The sequence below is a fragment of the Pygocentrus nattereri genome, chromosome 24 (assembly GCF_015220715.1).
Source record: "Pygocentrus nattereri isolate fPygNat1 chromosome 24, fPygNat1.pri, whole genome shotgun sequence".
NCBI classification, from domain to species: Eukaryota; Metazoa; Chordata; class Actinopteri; order Characiformes; family Serrasalmidae; genus Pygocentrus; species Pygocentrus nattereri.
The window spans coordinates 29,441,230-29,458,542 of record NC_051234.1 but is presented as its reverse complement, the minus strand read 5'-3'; the positions used below and the strand labels follow the sequence as shown (position 1 = coordinate 29,458,542).

General features: G+C 40.8%; 1 protein-coding gene across 1 annotated transcript in view; it reads right to left on the bottom strand.

Moving 5' to 3' along the window:
• The window catches only part of vipr2 (vasoactive intestinal peptide receptor 2), a 65,636-nt gene that overhangs the window by 8,739 nt on the left and 39,584 nt on the right, over nucleotides 1-17,313 (bottom strand). The window contains exons 5-9 of the mRNA XM_017710412.2: nucleotides 10,921-11,018; nucleotides 10,411-10,549; nucleotides 8,925-9,075; nucleotides 7,740-7,800; nucleotides 7,515-7,584 (exon numbers count right to left, since the gene is read on the bottom strand). Coding sequence (XP_017565901.1) covers nucleotides 7,515-7,584; nucleotides 7,740-7,800; nucleotides 8,925-9,075; nucleotides 10,411-10,549; nucleotides 10,921-11,018 — 519 coding nt within the window. The remainder of the gene's footprint in view (nucleotides 1-7,514; nucleotides 7,585-7,739; nucleotides 7,801-8,924; nucleotides 9,076-10,410; nucleotides 10,550-10,920; nucleotides 11,019-17,313) is intronic.

Here is a 17,313-nt window from a genome sequence, read left to right as displayed (position 1 = left end):
ACAGTGAACTGAATGTCCATACTGTGAACTGAATGTCCATACAGTGAACTGAATGTCCATACACTGAAATGAATGTCCATAATGTGAACTGAATGTCCATACACTGAACTGAATGTCCATACACTGAACTGAATGTCCATACTGTGAACTGAATGTCCATACACTGAACTGAATGTCCATACTGTGAACTGAATGTCCATACAGTGAACTGAATGTCCATACTGTGAACTGAATGTCCATACTGTGAACTGAATGTCCATACACTGAACTGAATGTCCATACTGTGAACTGAATGTCCATACTGTGAACTGAATGTCCATACACTGAACTGAATGTCCATACACTGAACTGAATGTCCATACTGTGAACTGAATGTCCATACAGTGAACTGAATGTCCATACACTGAAATGAATGTCCATAATGTGAACTGAATGTCCATACACTGAACTGAATGTCCATACACTGAACTGAATGTCCATACTGTGAACTGAATGTCCATACACTGAACTGAATGTCCATACTGTGAACTGAATGTCCATACAGTGAACTGAATGTCCATACTGTGAACTGAATGTCCATACTGTGAACTGAATGTCCATACACTGAACTGAATGTCCATACTGTGAACTGAATGTCCATACTGTGAACTGAATGTCCATACACTGAACTGAATGTCCATACACTGAACTGAATGTCCATACTGTGAACTGAATGTCCATACTGTGAACTGAATGTCCATACAGTGGCAGAACACAATTTTCACCAGCCTGCTTTGTTAAGACTGGATAAAAGCATGATCCACCCTTCAGTTTAGCCTTATTATCATTTTAATATCCAAAAGAAAGTAGAGGACTTTGTGATATCATTGCAATTATTTTCTCACAAGGCATTTCATAACGATTTGATTTCATAACGACGAAGAGCTTCTCCTGATATCTTGTCAAGGATTGTTTGACCAGGACTTGTATAGTTATGTAGGATAAAGCATGCAACACAGCTCTGCTGTATGCAACATGTCGCTATTGATCATCTCAGGCTTTGCTGCCTTGACAGCATCTACTGCAACGGAAATAAACAAAGGGAAGCCGAGCTGATATATCAGCTGCCGGCTCGTATAAGCTGATGTTCTCAAACCTTGGTTTTATCAATATCTGCAAAAACATCACGGATAATGAGCTGATGATTAATGACTTTTTCTCTGATAGGGTGAAACATTCAGTGTATATAAGATACTCTAACTGTAACTGTGTGACTGCAAAACAGAAAGTAGTACATTTGAATACAAAACAGTATCAAAATTACCAAAAGGTACAATATATCCAAATTAGGAATGTAAGTGATTGACAGATTAACTGTTAACCCCTTTAAATTTCAGGATTATTACATAATAAGGCTTATTACTCAGTCACTACAGGGACTAATGCAAACTGGCTGAGTTATTCTTAGGTTCTATAAATGTGTATAGTGCTGACCATTTAAGGGGTTAAACACTAAATAGCTGTGTAACTAACGGTTAAAATTGGATGAAAAAGGTTACAGATCGTAATCCATGCAGGTTAATCTCAGGAGCAAAATAGAAAGTCACATGCAAATGTTTAGACACCCCAGTCAAATTCCACAGATTTTGAAAATAAGATCCACAGAAGTGAAAATAAGTTATATAATACCTGCACTATAGAGAAGACAATTCTGCACGAGTGCCTTTACATGCGCTTAATAATTCAACAACTGCAACAAATCAGATTTTGTCAGTAATCTGACAAACGCGTAATCTGACAAACAACGAGTTTACAAGCACCAGGTCTACATGAGTCAGAAGTAATCAGATCATTTCTGCTTTGCGACCGGCCAATAAACGCACAGACGAGGATGTGACGTAAAGGAACATAAAACTCAAACATCATGCCGTAGCTTTTTAAAAAAGAAATAAGGTTGCGCCACTTTACCTGAACATATGGTCATACATCATCTAGAAGATGAAGCATATTTAAATCCTTTATTATTAGTCAAGCATTTATTTGGTTTGGAGTATGACCTGTGATGAACTTTTCAAAGTGCATGAAACTGAGGCTGTATCTCTTAGTTGTTCACCTCTTTTGATGTAAAGTGGGTGGTCCTAATTTTGCATAATGATACATAAGCAGTATCCTCACCAATCACAAGGCTGATGTGGTTTTTCCTGCACACAGCTTTAACAGAACTGTTTTCTCCTTCTGTCGCCTTACCTCTGTTAGAGTCAGAGAAACTTGCTAAAAAAAAAAGCTAACCTAGCAAGCATGACATAACAAGCCAGCTCATCTATCTGTCTGCCTGTTGTCGGTTTATTTGTTCATCCATCCATCAGCTCATCTGTTTGTTCATTACACCGTTTGCTCCAATGGCCATGCTGGCGTTTGCCTAAATGCACATCCAGCAGTAAAGCAAATAAGTACTTTACCTTTTTTTTACAATTTCTGCTTTAGCAGAGTTGCAGGATAAGACTCTGTGCACTGTCAGGACCACACTCAGGCTATCGATTCTCTGATACAATATATTTCCAAAAGTACTTTACTCACCCAAATCACTTAATTCAGGTGTTACAATCACTTCCATGGCCACAGGTGTATAAAGCCGAGCCCCTAGGCCTGCAGACTGCTTCTACAGACATTAGTGAAAGAATGGGTCGCTCTCAGGAGCTCAGTGAATTCAAGCGTGGTACCGTGATCGGACGCCACCTGTGCAGCAAGTGCAGTCATGAAATTTCCTCACTACTAAATATGTGGAAGTGGAAGTGATTGGGAATGACAGCAACTCCAAGCCATGTAAAATGACAGAGCAGATGCTGAGGGGCATAGTCACCAACTTTCTGCAGAGTCAATCACTATAGACCTCCAAACTTCATGTGGCCTTCAGATCAGCTCAAGAACAGAGTAGAGAGCTTCATGGAATGGGTTTCCATGGCTGAGCAGCTGCAGCCAAGCCTTACATCACCAAGCGCAATGCAAAGTGTGGAATGCAGTGGTGTAAAGCGCCGCCACCGGACTCTAGAGCAGTGGAGACGTGTTCTCTGGACTGATGAAGATAGTGTAGGTCTGATCAGATGTTTTTAGCCATATTTTATTGTGTTTCTATCTTGTATTTTTTCATTCCAACTTTGGCTGTTATAGTAAACATCCAGCAATTTCAGTATCATTCAAGCATTTGCAATATTTTACTCTGTGTTTCTTGGGACTTGGGATTCCTTGGGATTTTATGTTTATTTCCAATAAAGAACAGCTTCTATCTGAATAGGCGGGTTGATCATTCAAGTGGAGGAACGTGTTTGAATTGAGGTGGTGCAATAAGTGGTACGGATAGACAGGTCTACTAAAAATGAAGTGTGCGGATAAAAATAGTGGTGTTTGGGAGAACACAACCCCGAACAATGAGGACAACAGCCGCAAAGAACAATAACAAAAGTAAACATCCACAAGCGATAAGACAAGCATATATTCCATCCTGTTCTCACAGAGAAAGTTTGGTGCATAGCAGTGAGAGGAAATCAGTCAGAAAGCCGTGGTGGACAGCCATGGAGTTCAACAGCTATTGATGTTAAACCCTGTTTGCAAGAAAGTTGGGATGCTGTGCAAAATGTAAATAAAAACAAAATGCAATGATGTGCAAATCAATTAAACACTACATTTAATTCAGAGCAGTACAAAGACAACAAATCAAATATTGAAAGTGAGAAATCTTATTGTTTTTGTTTGTTTTTGTATACCTACAACGAATATGTTTCAAAAACGTTGGGACGGGGGCGTGTTTACCGCTGTGTTTCACCACCTATTCTTTTAACAACACTCTGCAAGTGTTTGGCAACTGAGGAGACACTGCTGTAGTTTTGAAAGTGAATTTTCTTCCCGTTCTTGTTTGATATATGATTTTAGCTGCTCAACAGTTTGTGCTCTCCTTTGTCATATTTTCCATTTCATAATGCATCAAATATTTTCAATGAGTCTACTGCAGACAGTTTTTACTACACAGCCATGCTGTTTTAGTTTGTGAAGAACGTGGTTTGTTTTTGTCTTTGCTGAAATAAGCAAGGCCTTCCCTGAAAAAGACGTCATCTGGACGGCAGCATATTGCTGCTTTTGGAACAAAACCTTGTATCTTCAAAATGGTAACTTTACAGGAGAAGGAAAAAACATACATTACTTTCAATGTAAGTCAATGGAACCAGACTTTTTCCCAAGTCATTTTTGGTCATTAACTTTGACCCGTCCTTCATGAAATTTACACACAATATAAAGGCCAACATGTGTTTTCAAATTATGTCACAAACTGAATATCAAAATGGAGATACAAGGTTTTGTTCCAACAACAGCAATATGTTGCTCCAGAACCTGTGTATATAGAAAAAGAAAAATCCTAAAAATTACAATAAGGTTCGAGCATTTAATGCTTGGACCCCTTAATATACACTTATCTTGGTTGACCAAAGGACACTACTGGTTGCCGTAAGCCCTTTTAACCTTAAAGTCACTATCAGGATCGGCCGGAAACTGTTTATACTGGTCAAGCCCTAAAACAAACAGAACAGGATCTGCTCTGCTTTGGCTCAGGATGAGCCCGACAGGATGAGTGTGGGAGTTATGTGTAACATTCTGCGCTGGGCATTATGAGAGATATGTGCCTCTGAAAGAGGTTAACGACTTGGATTACTACAAGTGCATATTTTACCCAGAAGCAGGAAAGCAGCACGTCTTCTTCCCCACCCAACCTGTTCAAGAGGAATGGGTCTGTTCTGACCTGGATTTGCAGAGACACTGCTGTCAAACTCACCCCACTTCATCAGCAGATCAGTGCTCTCTTGCAGGTGAGCTTATGTAAAATGAAACTGTCACAGCAGAGCCAGGGGACTCGCTCACGCTGGGCCCTGGGGGGAGGAGAGGGGGTAACGACAGCACGTCTGCTCCGGAGACAGTGCACAGGGAGAGAAGCTAAATCGTTCAGCCGACAAAAACTCATCATAGCTTGGTTTATAAACAAACTGTGTTTGACTACAGCCTCGAGCAATGGTCCGCAAGTAGGTGCCTGTGACATATGCTCATCATGTCTGCAAAATATGGTCAAAAACGAATGTATTAAAATCCACTTGCTGCATTTTTTATTCTATTACGTTACATTATAAGAAGAGATACTAACACACCACCACCACCACGTCAGTGTTGCTGCAGTGCTGAGAATGACCCACCACCCAAACAGTACCTGCTCTGTGAGGGTCCATGGGGGTCCTGACCACTGAAGAACAGGGTAACAAAGTATCAGAGAAACAGCTGGACTACAGTCTGTAACTGTAGAACTACAAAGTGCAGCTATACAGTAAGTGGAGCAGATAAAATGGACAATGAGTGTATATGTATATGTATATTGTATATATGGAAATAACTAATAACTAACCTTGTGTGCTAATTCTCTTCTTGTTACTCTGCTACTGTAGCACTGTAAATTTCCCCTGTGGTGGGACTAATAAAGTATTATCTTATCTGTCTTACTGCTCCTTTTAGGCCGATATATGTAAATGAACTGCCCTTATAACATCAGTGTGCATAGGCGGAGCTAAACCACTATTGGCTGAACAGGTGGAAGTGTGGTTTTCTTTGTGACATCGCAAAAATAATGAATTCAAACTGGGCTGTTAAAAAGAAGAAGAGAAAAATCTGCTGTTCGGTGATAAAGGTCCATTAAAGAATTCAGTTAAAAGTATTGAACTGTTTATTATGTTGTACTATTAAAAAGTATTGGACTTTAGATACAGTGATACGGTACACTGTAGCTACACTCAGCCATTGCATCTAAAAAGCCATGGCAGTCCACTGCAAACATTTCCCACAACCAGATTGAGACTAAGCCTAGACTAAAAAGAATTTCCAAAGATGATTCATCACTGGCGCTTCAATTTAGTCTAAGACTAGGCTTAATCCATATCCAGGAAAGCAGCCCTCTAGGATATTAAAGTCAAATCCTTTAATGATCCATTTTTATTTGTATAAATATAGTTGGACTGTCCAGATGTGAGCAGAATGCAGGCCAATTTCAGCTTGTATTCTTATCCCTTCTAGCGTCATCTAGCCAATATCTCCACAACTCTAAGTGACAGAGGGCTCATGAAATAGCGTGATTTCAGTTAACTGGAATTAAGGAGATCCAGACCGATTTGTCTATGTGATACACTCATTTATCATATTTCTTTGTTTGATTTTCTTCTCTTTCTACTTTCTTTTCTCAGTGAGGTTCTTCTTGATCAGCTACACGTCCTTTCAGACCCACAGCGCTGAGTGGTCTTCTCACAGTGGAAGGATGGACAGAAACACCTGTGGATGTTTTCAGATCTGAAGCAGCTTCATTTTCTCCTCTCTCTCAGAGGAAAGCTTTAAGTGATGTTTATCTGATGGGGGCAGTTTTTGGAAACTCCTGTTTTTCTGTTATTCTCCTTTGACTTTCTCCTTCTTTATGCAAGTGGATTCTCTTCTATCTAATCTCCTCAGAAATGTCTCCTGAAGGGGAGCAGTTTTGGAGTTGGGAGCAGTTTTGTTGTCTACCAGGTCGTCCAGGTGGTTGTTAGGAGGCCTGTTTTCTCTGTAGCTTTGAACAAATTATTGTACTCCAGTTATGGACACACTATTTTTCCCCCATTGTTCTTTAACTTTCTCCTTCCTTATGCAAGCGAATTATTTTACATCTAATCATCTCAGAAACACCTCCTGAAAAGCTGGAAATTAAAGAAATGATGGGTGGTCTCTGACATTTGCATGTGGCTTCAGGGAGTCTGGCCTGGGACATTTGAAAACGGCTGCTCAGCATTTTGTTCAATACCATCTCATGCAAGCCCTTACAAAAAAGTAAACTAAATATTTAGTTTACTTTTCGTGTACTTATCAAAGATATATTAGACAAAATTTCACGTTAATTTTGTCTAATTAAACGTACTTGGCTTATACTGTCAAGTATACAGAAAAGTTTAAGCAAATTTGACCTAATTGTACTTGTACTGTAAATAAACTTGTATATACAAATACTTGTATATAATTATTCATATACTTGTATGTATCTGTGGCCTGTATTTGTAATTATACTTATTAAGTATATACTAAGTATATACTAAGTATACTTTCATAAACTAAAAAGTGGGCAAGAAGTTTATATCTCGTACCTAGAAGTTCACTATAGTGTATAGTTGAAGTACAAAATAAAACTTAAATGTAAACTAGTTGTGTGCTGATAAATTTACTACTTTTACAACCAAAGAATACCTAACAGTACACATGTGTACTGTTTGGGGCTAATTTATTCGCAAAAAGTTGAAACAGTACACTTATAAGTATATTTCTAGAACACTGATGTAAGTGTACTTACTACAGATAGTATACTTGGGAAATACACTTGGACTCAAGTTTAATTAAAAATTAACTTTAAGTATACGCTTTTTTTAGGATGGACACTACAGCATTATCTTTTTCAAAATGCCAATAAAACAAAAACAGGGCCTTCTTACTACAACAGAAGTCATGATTGGCCAATTGATCACCCTCCAGGGAATGGTGGCATCATTTCTCTCCCAGCATCTGCAAGAGGAGAAAAAATCACCACTTACATTATAACAGAACACCCAACTGACCTGAATTTTGGGTAAAAAGAAAGAGCTTTTAAATTTTTTTTGCCCTAAAGGCCAGTCATTCGATATTGAAAGTCCCATGAGAACAAGCCTGGCTCTACTCACCCCCTGTCCTCCAGGTATATCCTGCAAATGACCCACGCTATCACAAAGATTGTGGGGAATCCTAGCAGGAAGACAGAGAGGTAGGCAATAACGTAACGATATATTTCAAGGACACAGGAACATTATTACAACCCTTCTCCTATAAAGCATGTAAGTGTAGGATCATATATAAGTAGGTTTATCATTTGTCAAGTTCCTCGAGGCTTTGGATGCTTTATAACGGTCTGGTAAGCGTCTTAATGGTGTGATTGCTTGTCCTAAGGACTCTTATGACGCCCAGTATATCATTAGATGGGAAATTAAGGGGGTATATCACTGTCTAGATCTTGGCAAGAGGACATGGCTTGATTCTGAGTGGGGTAAACACTGTAACCAACATTACAAAAGGAGTTTGTGCCGAGCGCGTAGGGAAGGGAGAAAAAACTGCGGTAAACACAAAAGAAAGGAGATTGTTTATTATCACTGTCATGATGAAAGGGAATGTTGATGAGGTGTTGATGGGATGTTTCCACTGAGCCAAAGTCCAGACCCAGTCTTTCAGGCACAGAGACTGAACTGTAGTCACCCTCGTTTAATTTCTGAGTCTGGCAGAGGCTTCGCTCCACTGAAACAATCAACTACAAAGACGTTTAATACGTAATGCAGTGGTGAGAAAAGCCAGTGACAATGACGAGCCTTCCTTCCCCTCAACTACTCTCATTTGCTGAGGAGAACGAGCTGGAAGGTGAAAGCGCAGTGTTAGGAAAAGGCGGGCGCTTGTTTGCGTGTGGAGTGTTTAAGACTTGCTTCTAAATTGAAGATTATTTGCTCGTGGCCTCTGGCTGTCAAGGAGAAAGCTGACCAAATGCTGCCTTGCTTCTTTTATCCCCCTCGCCGAAAGACGACTTTATCCCTGCAGATGGTCACCGTGAAAACTGGAACAAATACATGAATGGTGCTTCGGGGTAGAAACGTGATTTCAGGCTTTCGCTTGAAGGATTGTACGTGATGGCGGAAAAGAAAAACTCAGGAAACAGCTCTACAACACAACAGGCTCCAGCAGTTTAGGGATGCTACAATGGTGTTTACGTTCTCTCTGGGCACAAAACCAAAAACCTTGAATGACTCTGTCTTGTGAGCAAAGCGCATATGTGGTGCACAACGTGAGACAGTACAGCCTTTCTGAACGAAGGGAGCGGGACTCACCCCACCCAATGAAGAGATAGACCACAAAGTGCCGGTTCTTGGAGAAGATCACCATCAGCAGGGTGTGAAGATACAAGCCCTCCACCAGCAGCCAGAAGAAATTAGCCATGACGAAGTAGTTGAAAATGACCAGGCTGGCCTTGCACCCTATCTGAAGAGCAGAAACAGAACATAGCAGTGCTTCATGGGAAAATCTCAACTTGATTGTATCTTTATGGTTGGTATGGGTAACACCACTGCCCTCTAGACTGGAGACCAATCCCTGGCCTAAGTGAGCACACTACACTATGCCAATAAGAGTCCTGGTGCAAGGCTCCTAACACCACCTACGCCTACCCGTGTAAAATGATCAAACTGCATGTCGCTCTGGGTAAGAGCGTCTGCCAAACACCGGAAATGTTATGGTCTGAGAACTTGGCCTCACACTGGAGATGCTGCGTTAATGACGGTTAAAGCTGCACAATATGTTGATGGCTGATATATTATTTTCCAATTTAATTATTATTTTAGAAACGAATATTGGACTTGAAATTGCATATAATTATAAATGACCACGTGCAGCTAATTTGCGCTCAAGTACAAACCAAGTAACTAGTCTCCTCCTTCTCAAACAAGGTTAAATGAGTTATACACAACACAACAGCCCCACACATGGCAGATCTGTGGTTCTAGATAGGAACACAACTACTAAACTAGCAATGTTAGATGAATTTGATTTAGCTACACCTGTCACAGTTATTACATAACAATCACAATTACTCGAGCTGATCAGGATTATTTAAGCTGACCACAATTACATTCCTCAGTGCTTTATCATCAGTTTGGTTGAGCCAATAAAAAGAGAAAGAAGAATAAATACATAATAAATACAATAAATACAGAGAAAGAAGAAAATGTATGGAGAGACGTTATGGATCTCACAGGAGCAACGGAAGTTCTACCTTCTAACTAACTAGTACTATAATAAAGTGGGAAAATGTGAGTAATGTTGGTTTTAAGCTGTTTAAGCTGTTTATATTGTCATTTAGAAGTTTCTAAGTATGTACAATTGGAAATGAAGATCAATATGGTCATTTTAGGCTTGTGCTTTAATAACTGCATGCAAAAAAGAGGATTAATGACTAAACACAACTATTTAGATGCTATTTAATCTAATGGTCAGATAAAAAAAAGTTATGGCTGTCACAGGCCTACATTTAGCAATGCTGTGGCTATGTACTGGCCAATGATACATCTTGAGAGTTTCATCCTGTCGTACCCTCACCACATCTCATATATGTGTTAAAGTGTGAACTTGTTTTAAAATGTTTGTTATTTAAAATAAAGTTAAATTATTGGTTTTTGATATTGACCACAAGAAGGTGTTACTTATTGGCCATTTTGGTGTATCTATAATGCAACAAAAACTGACGCAGAGGACAATTAGAGCCCCGAAACAGCCGCAATTTAGAGTAAAGGCAGGTATTTTCATCTTTCCTTTGCTCACCAGTGAGGGCTGTTCATGGCATTTCATGTTCTCACTGTGCGAAAACAATATGGCATCCTTGATCAGCACGGCAATAGCTCTCAGGATGAAGGAGAAGAACAGATTCAGATGGATGTAGTTCCTTGTGCAGTGTAGCTTTCTGCAAGATACAGAGAACAAATTCAACAAACACTCATGTTTTCTGCAGATAACAAGTCCCTCGTAAAAGAGAAATCTAGTAAAAAATCTTAAGCAATTCTCAATTTGTTCACCTCCCAGCTTTTATATGAATATTTCAGGCTCCCAGTCATATAAACACTATCAAGATGAGATAGAACGCCAAGCGTAATGTTTATACTCAGTGTCAAAAACTCTGAATTATGGTGTTTCCAAAAATACTGCCAAAACTCAAGACCTGTAATGATTACAGTTAATATCTGCCACAGCTGTCCATTCACAAGAGCAGAGACTTACATAAAGCAGAGAGGGAGAGGGTGCATTTTGTCTGGCAGATGGCTCTTTTTTTTGTACCTGAAGAGACACAGGATGGTACTGCCAGTGATGAGAGCGATGAGAGAGAGACTGTGGCCCAGCGTGTACAGGGTCTTCACGACGGTGTAGAACACCAGCTGGGAAAACAAGAAGAACATAAGGTTGTGTTTTCATTTTCAGTTCCTAGAAAACATCAGACACGCTTATTCCTCGAAATACCTTCTCCTCCCTGTCTCCGTCAGAGTTATAAATAAGTGCTAAGGGGACAACATTCGCAGTGATCCGGCAGGCGTAAACAGTACAGATGACCCTCTCACCCCCTTTGACCAGTCGAGCGTTTACTGAAGTAGACGTCTACCGCCCCAATGATGACATGCAGAGCTGATAACCAGGGAAACTCTGAGCACGAGTGGTGGGAGAGGAGCTTGATGGAGCGTCCTCCATAAACAGCATTCTTCAGGCCTTAGACACCACCGGCAGCATTCCAGATCTGGACACCACATTAGCAGCATTCCATGCATTGCCCATTAAATTTTATGGAATGGCTTGTTCACTGTATATCATTGTCTTAGTCCTCTTCGCTTTTGAGCTTTAATAAGATGCAGATGTTCTTACACAGTGTTGGAAGCAGACATGTGGACATACAACAGCATAACGCATGACAGTATTGACCAGCGCTGAAGCTTTGGCCCTTATCATTCCAGCCAGTGACCCACTGTAGCGCATACCATGTTAAAACTAAAACACCATCTCCTGCTTGACCACGTTAATTCAAAAAGAATTAAAATATTTGGACATTCTTTGGTGTGACGGCCTAAAGGTTAACTGAGTTACGGCGGGAGGTGGCGTGAGACAGGAACCAGTCACTTTGCACAACACAGGAAAGGTTTCGAGAGAAAGCCAGCTCATGTCCTTTTTCAGACAGACACTTATATGTTGGCAGAGAGATATCAAGGAGCCTTTTTGGAATGTGTTTTTGGGGTTGCCCACGGAAAGTTTCTGGAAAGCCTCATATAAAAGGTGACATTAAAACAGGACTGGGTCCTGTGAAAGGTCAGCAGCACTTTGACAGGGCCTTCCATCAAAATAGTGTGAACCTATGAGGTGTAACCACTTACTTTGCCAGGGCCCCAAAGTTTTAATACATACTTCTATATCATAAGAACAGCTCAGCCAGTTGGCATTGAAGTCCCTGTACACTCTCAGGAATAGAGGTGCAAAACTGTCACTGGGGCAGTGCCCTTCTTGTCACTGGAGTGGGCTCTCAAGGGTTCATCTGCGTATCAGTCATTTAACATAACTGTACCATAATCCATTAAAATTATATTTTTTGGTGTATTGACTCCACACACCCCGTCTCGTCTGCAGGCTTTTTTATGTTAATGTTCTGTTTTAAAACATTAGATTATGAAAAGATACAAATACACTATATTTCCAAAAGTATGCGCTCGTCTGCCTTCACACCCATATGAACTTGATTGCCATCCCATTCTTAATCCATAGGGTTCAATATGATGTCGGCCCACCCTTTGCAGCTACAGTGGAGAAAAAAAGTATTTAGACAGTCACCAATTGTGCAAGTTCTCCCACTTAAAAAGCTGAGAGGCCTGTAACTGACATCATAGGTAGACCTGAACTATGAGAGACAAAATGAGGAAAAAAATTCAGAAAATCACATTGTCTGATTTTTAAAGAATTTATTTGCAAATAATGGTGGAAAATAAGTATTTGGTCACCTACAAACAAGCAAGATTTCTGGCTGTCACAGACCTGTAACTTCTTCTTTAAGAGGCTCCTCTGTCCTCCACTCATTACCAGTATTAATGGCACCTGTTTGACCTCGTTATCTGTATAAAAGACACCTGCCCACAACCTCAAACGGTCACACTCCAAACTCCACTATGGTGAAGACCTGGGAAGACTGAATCTGCAACAGGCAAGCAGCTTGGTGTGAAGAAATCTACTGTGGGAGCAATAATCAGAAAATGGAAGACCTACAAGACCACTGCTAATGTCCCTCAATCAGGGGCTCCACGCAAGATCTCAGCCCGTGGGGTCAAAATGATCACAAGAACGATGAGCAGAAATCCTAGAACCACACGGGGGGGACCGAGTGAATGACCTGCAAAAAGCTGGGACCAACGTTACAAAAACCCAACAAACCCTACAAACCCAGACTTGTCCATCGAATTGCCAGATGGAGAAGTGTGATTGGTCACTCCAGAGAACACGTCTCCACTGCTCTAGAGTCCAGTGGCGGCGCTTTACACCACTGCATTCCACGCTTTGCGTTGTGCTTGGTGATGTAAGGCTTGGATGCAGCTGCTCGGCCATGGAAACCCATTCCATGAAGCTCTCTATGCTGTTCTTGAGCTGATCTGAAGGCCACATGAAGTTTGGAGGTCTGTAGTGATTTACTCTGCAGAAAGTTGATGACCTCGGTGCACTATGACCCTCAGCATCCGGTGACCCCGCTCTGTCATTTTACGTGGCCAACCACTTTGTGGCTGAGTTGCTGTCGTTCCCAATCGCTTCCACTTTGTTATAATCCCACAGTTGCACACGTGGTATCATTGTTGCTCGGCCATGGAAACCATTCACTGAGCTCCTGAGAGTGACCCATTCTTTCACTAATGTTTAGAGAAGCAGTCTGCAGGCCTAGGTGCTTGGTTTTATACAATTGTGGCCATGGAAGTAATTAGAACCCCTGAATTCAATTATTTGAACAGGTAACTGAATACTTTTGGAAATAGAGTGTATGTACTTTTCACCTGGAAAAATGTATTTAAGGTTCACAATAGGACCTTAAAACCACTGTTATACCTTAGAGGGTACATTTACATTGTTTGTACCTTGATGAACGAAAAATGTACCTGCACAAAACCTTCATTTAAAACAGTGTTGTTAGTGAATAATAAGCCTTAGTGTGTCATAAACCTGAGATTTTATGGGGTTAAACAACAAAATTCTGTTGTCTGCTTTTTGAGTCCTACTGGATGATATTCCACAGTCTTGGGAGCATCTGAAGGCACCTCTTGACAATCTTTTCTTGCCATAATGATGCATGAAAGACAAATGGGGCTAATAAATGAGCCTATTTCCAAAATGACCCTAAAATAAAACCAGTACACCAGTTTCAAAGGATCAGCATTCAAAACTTTGCTGTAATAGCTCGAAGACGAAAACACGCTGGGTTAGTCTGGTGCACATTCAGAACTGAAGTGAGGCTGCAGATGAGCCTTGGTCAAGGTCAGCCCACACTTCCCCTCAAACCCTCAGGAGGGGAACTCTGTGTCATCTTCGCTAATTTCAAAGAGCGGATTCCTGTGAGGCACAGATTTTGCCCTCTCTGCCTCCACCACTTCTCATCAGGAAATTGCTCTGATGTTTAATTTCCCCCCATCGCAGGTACAGAAAGAAAAACAACTCACTGCCCTGTTTCACCCCCGAATCATACGTATGAATCAGAGAACCATCTGGCCAGCGTCCCAAAACCCAAGACTGACAACAGTCCTGCATCTAATTGAGGTCGAAAGTGCACCTCGTGGGCTTTATTTCATGGAGCTACCAACAATGTTTCTAAGTGCTTGAGCAAATAAAACAAAATGCTCTTGTTGTGGGGTCAGTGACTACTGTTTTCCTATTTCCTCCCAATATACAATGAAATGCCAATAGGTGCAGCCCCAACATTATACAAATTGCTGCTTCTAACAAAAAAAAAGTGTAGTGCATAAAACATATTTATGACGTAAGGAAAAGGATTTTACGGTCAAAAACTTTCCTTTTTTTATTTAAAATTTCCCCAGTTTTCTTCCCAATCCAGTTGTTTCCAATTCCACCCACTAGTTAGGACTCCACCAATCACACAATACTACTAACGCTAGGAGGACGAGGCTAACACAGGCTTCCTCCGAGACCTGTGAAACACCACTGCATCTTTTCAAACTGCTGCTCACTCAACATCATAGGGCAGCCGAACGCGCTCGGAGAAAATCACCAACTGGCAGATCTGTTACGTCAGCTAACAGACGCCTGCGCTGACTAGTGATGCGGGAGAAGGGGTGGAGGGGTGGAGGGGAGGCATCCTACCCACCCAGAGAGCGAGGCCATCTGTGTCCTCTTGGACTCCCGGCCACGGATGTCTGAATCATCACCAGGGATCGAACTTGCAATCTCATGATGATAGAGCCAACACTTAAGAGTGTTGCACCACCTGGGAGCCGTCAAAAGCTTTTCTAAAATAACCTTCCACTACGGCTGGGTGACAAAACAACAACAATAATTGTCGCAATATAAATTTCCTTGATAGAAATATAAGAAATGTTCCACAAATGTTCGATATGATAGACGATTCTCATGCTGCCACGTTCTAGCGACAGCCCTGGCGGTGTTTTCTACCGCTATAGCGACATTATTCTGCTGTAGCCACAAGGGGGTGCACTTTTTTTGACATGATTGGGGGGGGGGGGGGGGGGGGGTGCAGGGGGCAAAATGAGTCACCAAATATACTTTGGAAACGTCTGAAATGCGAAATTGTACATTCTCTGTTTGAGTGGAACAACAGGTGATCTGTTCTCCTGTGACCAAGCATGAGTGACGAGATCAGTGGCGCTCAGTCATATTTTAGTATTAGTGCATTCTCAAACAACAAAAGTGAAAGAAAGAAGTGGGTCCATGAAAGTTACAGCCCGGATTTAAACGAAAGCAAACTGAAGATCCTGCATGAGTGGCACTGGAGAGTGGGAGAATGCCAGTTTCCCAGGCTAGCTGTTTCTAGCAGCTGGCTAACCTAAAGAAGCACTCTGTCACTTGCACAGTGCGGCGAATTCATGCTACTGTAGATCAAACAAGACAAAAAGCACAGATTTCAGTTTAAACGTACCTAAAAGGAGGACTCTCTTTGTCTGGTGTGAGAAAATCATACTGCAGTTAATGCTTTTACACAGCGAGCGTCAGATTATTCTACCACGACAGTGTAGAGAAGCCCAAATGCCTGCGATGGGGTATTTGACTTGGATGTGGTAGGAGTGATGGCAGTAAGGCGGTGTGATCCCTCACTGACATACCGAGCCAGCTAATGTTTGTGGCTCATACTAAGCTGACATCGTTGAGGAACTCTTCTTTATTACAAAATTTGCAGCAGTTCTTTTCCATCTGGTAAAAACATCAGACCTGAACCTTTCTCCCACTATCCAAAGACAGATTTGTGAAATATTTGGTGAGTGTCTGTCGTGTTCTGAGCAGGATAGTTTAAAAACACAACCACTCGGGAGCAAAAATCAGCCTTCAAACTTGAAAGAAATAACGATTTGACATTTATCGTGATGTTCATATCGCCCAGCTCTACCTTCCACCTAAAACACTTAAAAACTGTTCCACTTTCTTTGGTCCTGACTGCACTGAAGCGTTGTGACTGAAAGAGCCTTTAACACAAAGATATAGGCAGAGTTGGGTAGTAACAAAACACATGTACTGACATCATATAATCAAGATACAAAAAAAGACTAAGGAATCATCATAAAACTAAGGTGATTAACAGACATTAAAACAAGCATTAATAGAAGAACTGTGTAAAGGTACTACATACAGCTATACACAACACATTCTCTGTCAAACTGAAGAACCAAGAATCAAGCAAAGAGTTTGTTGAGGGTTCATGGTTACATGTTGTCGGAAGAAAACCTCGTATCTCCAAAATAGTAACTTTACAGGAGAGGGAAAAAGCATACTTCACTTTTAATGTAAGTCAATGGAACCAGACGTCTTTCCAAGTAATTTTGGGATATTTCTTCTGGACCGTTCTTCATGAAATTTACACACAATGTACAGAATAACACACATTTTCAAATTATGTAAAAAACAGAAAAATGTCAAAAATGCAGATATGAGGTTTTCTTTCCAACAGCAGCGATATGCAATGTTGAGGAAGATGAAGAAGCAGGATGAAGATGGAAGGTGCTTGGTTTTTATTAAAAATCCATAACAATACAGGTATCCACAAAGGTGAGAAAACAAAAACTGAACACTACTGAACAAAATAATGACACAAAGAAAACCACAGACAGAGATGTGTAGAAAACAAGCAAGACAGAACACCAAGCAAACACAAAGCACACCACCAGGGGTATTAATACACACAAAACAAAATATTTCTGTTCACCTTTGTTAGGAAGTTCTTCTGAAACTGCTTCTCTCTTGTATTTATTCAAAGCTACATTCACATTGCAAGGTTAAAGTGGCACAAATCCTATTTTTTTGCCCTAATGTGATCAGATCTCAGATCTGATGTTTTCAGGGCAAATCTGATCTTTTCAAATCCGACTCGAGACACTTTTGTATGTGGTCCTAGATCGGATATATATCCGATTCGTGGCCATGTGACCTTAATGTGACGGAATCGGTATTCTTGTGCTTTTTCCTCCACTGCGCGTG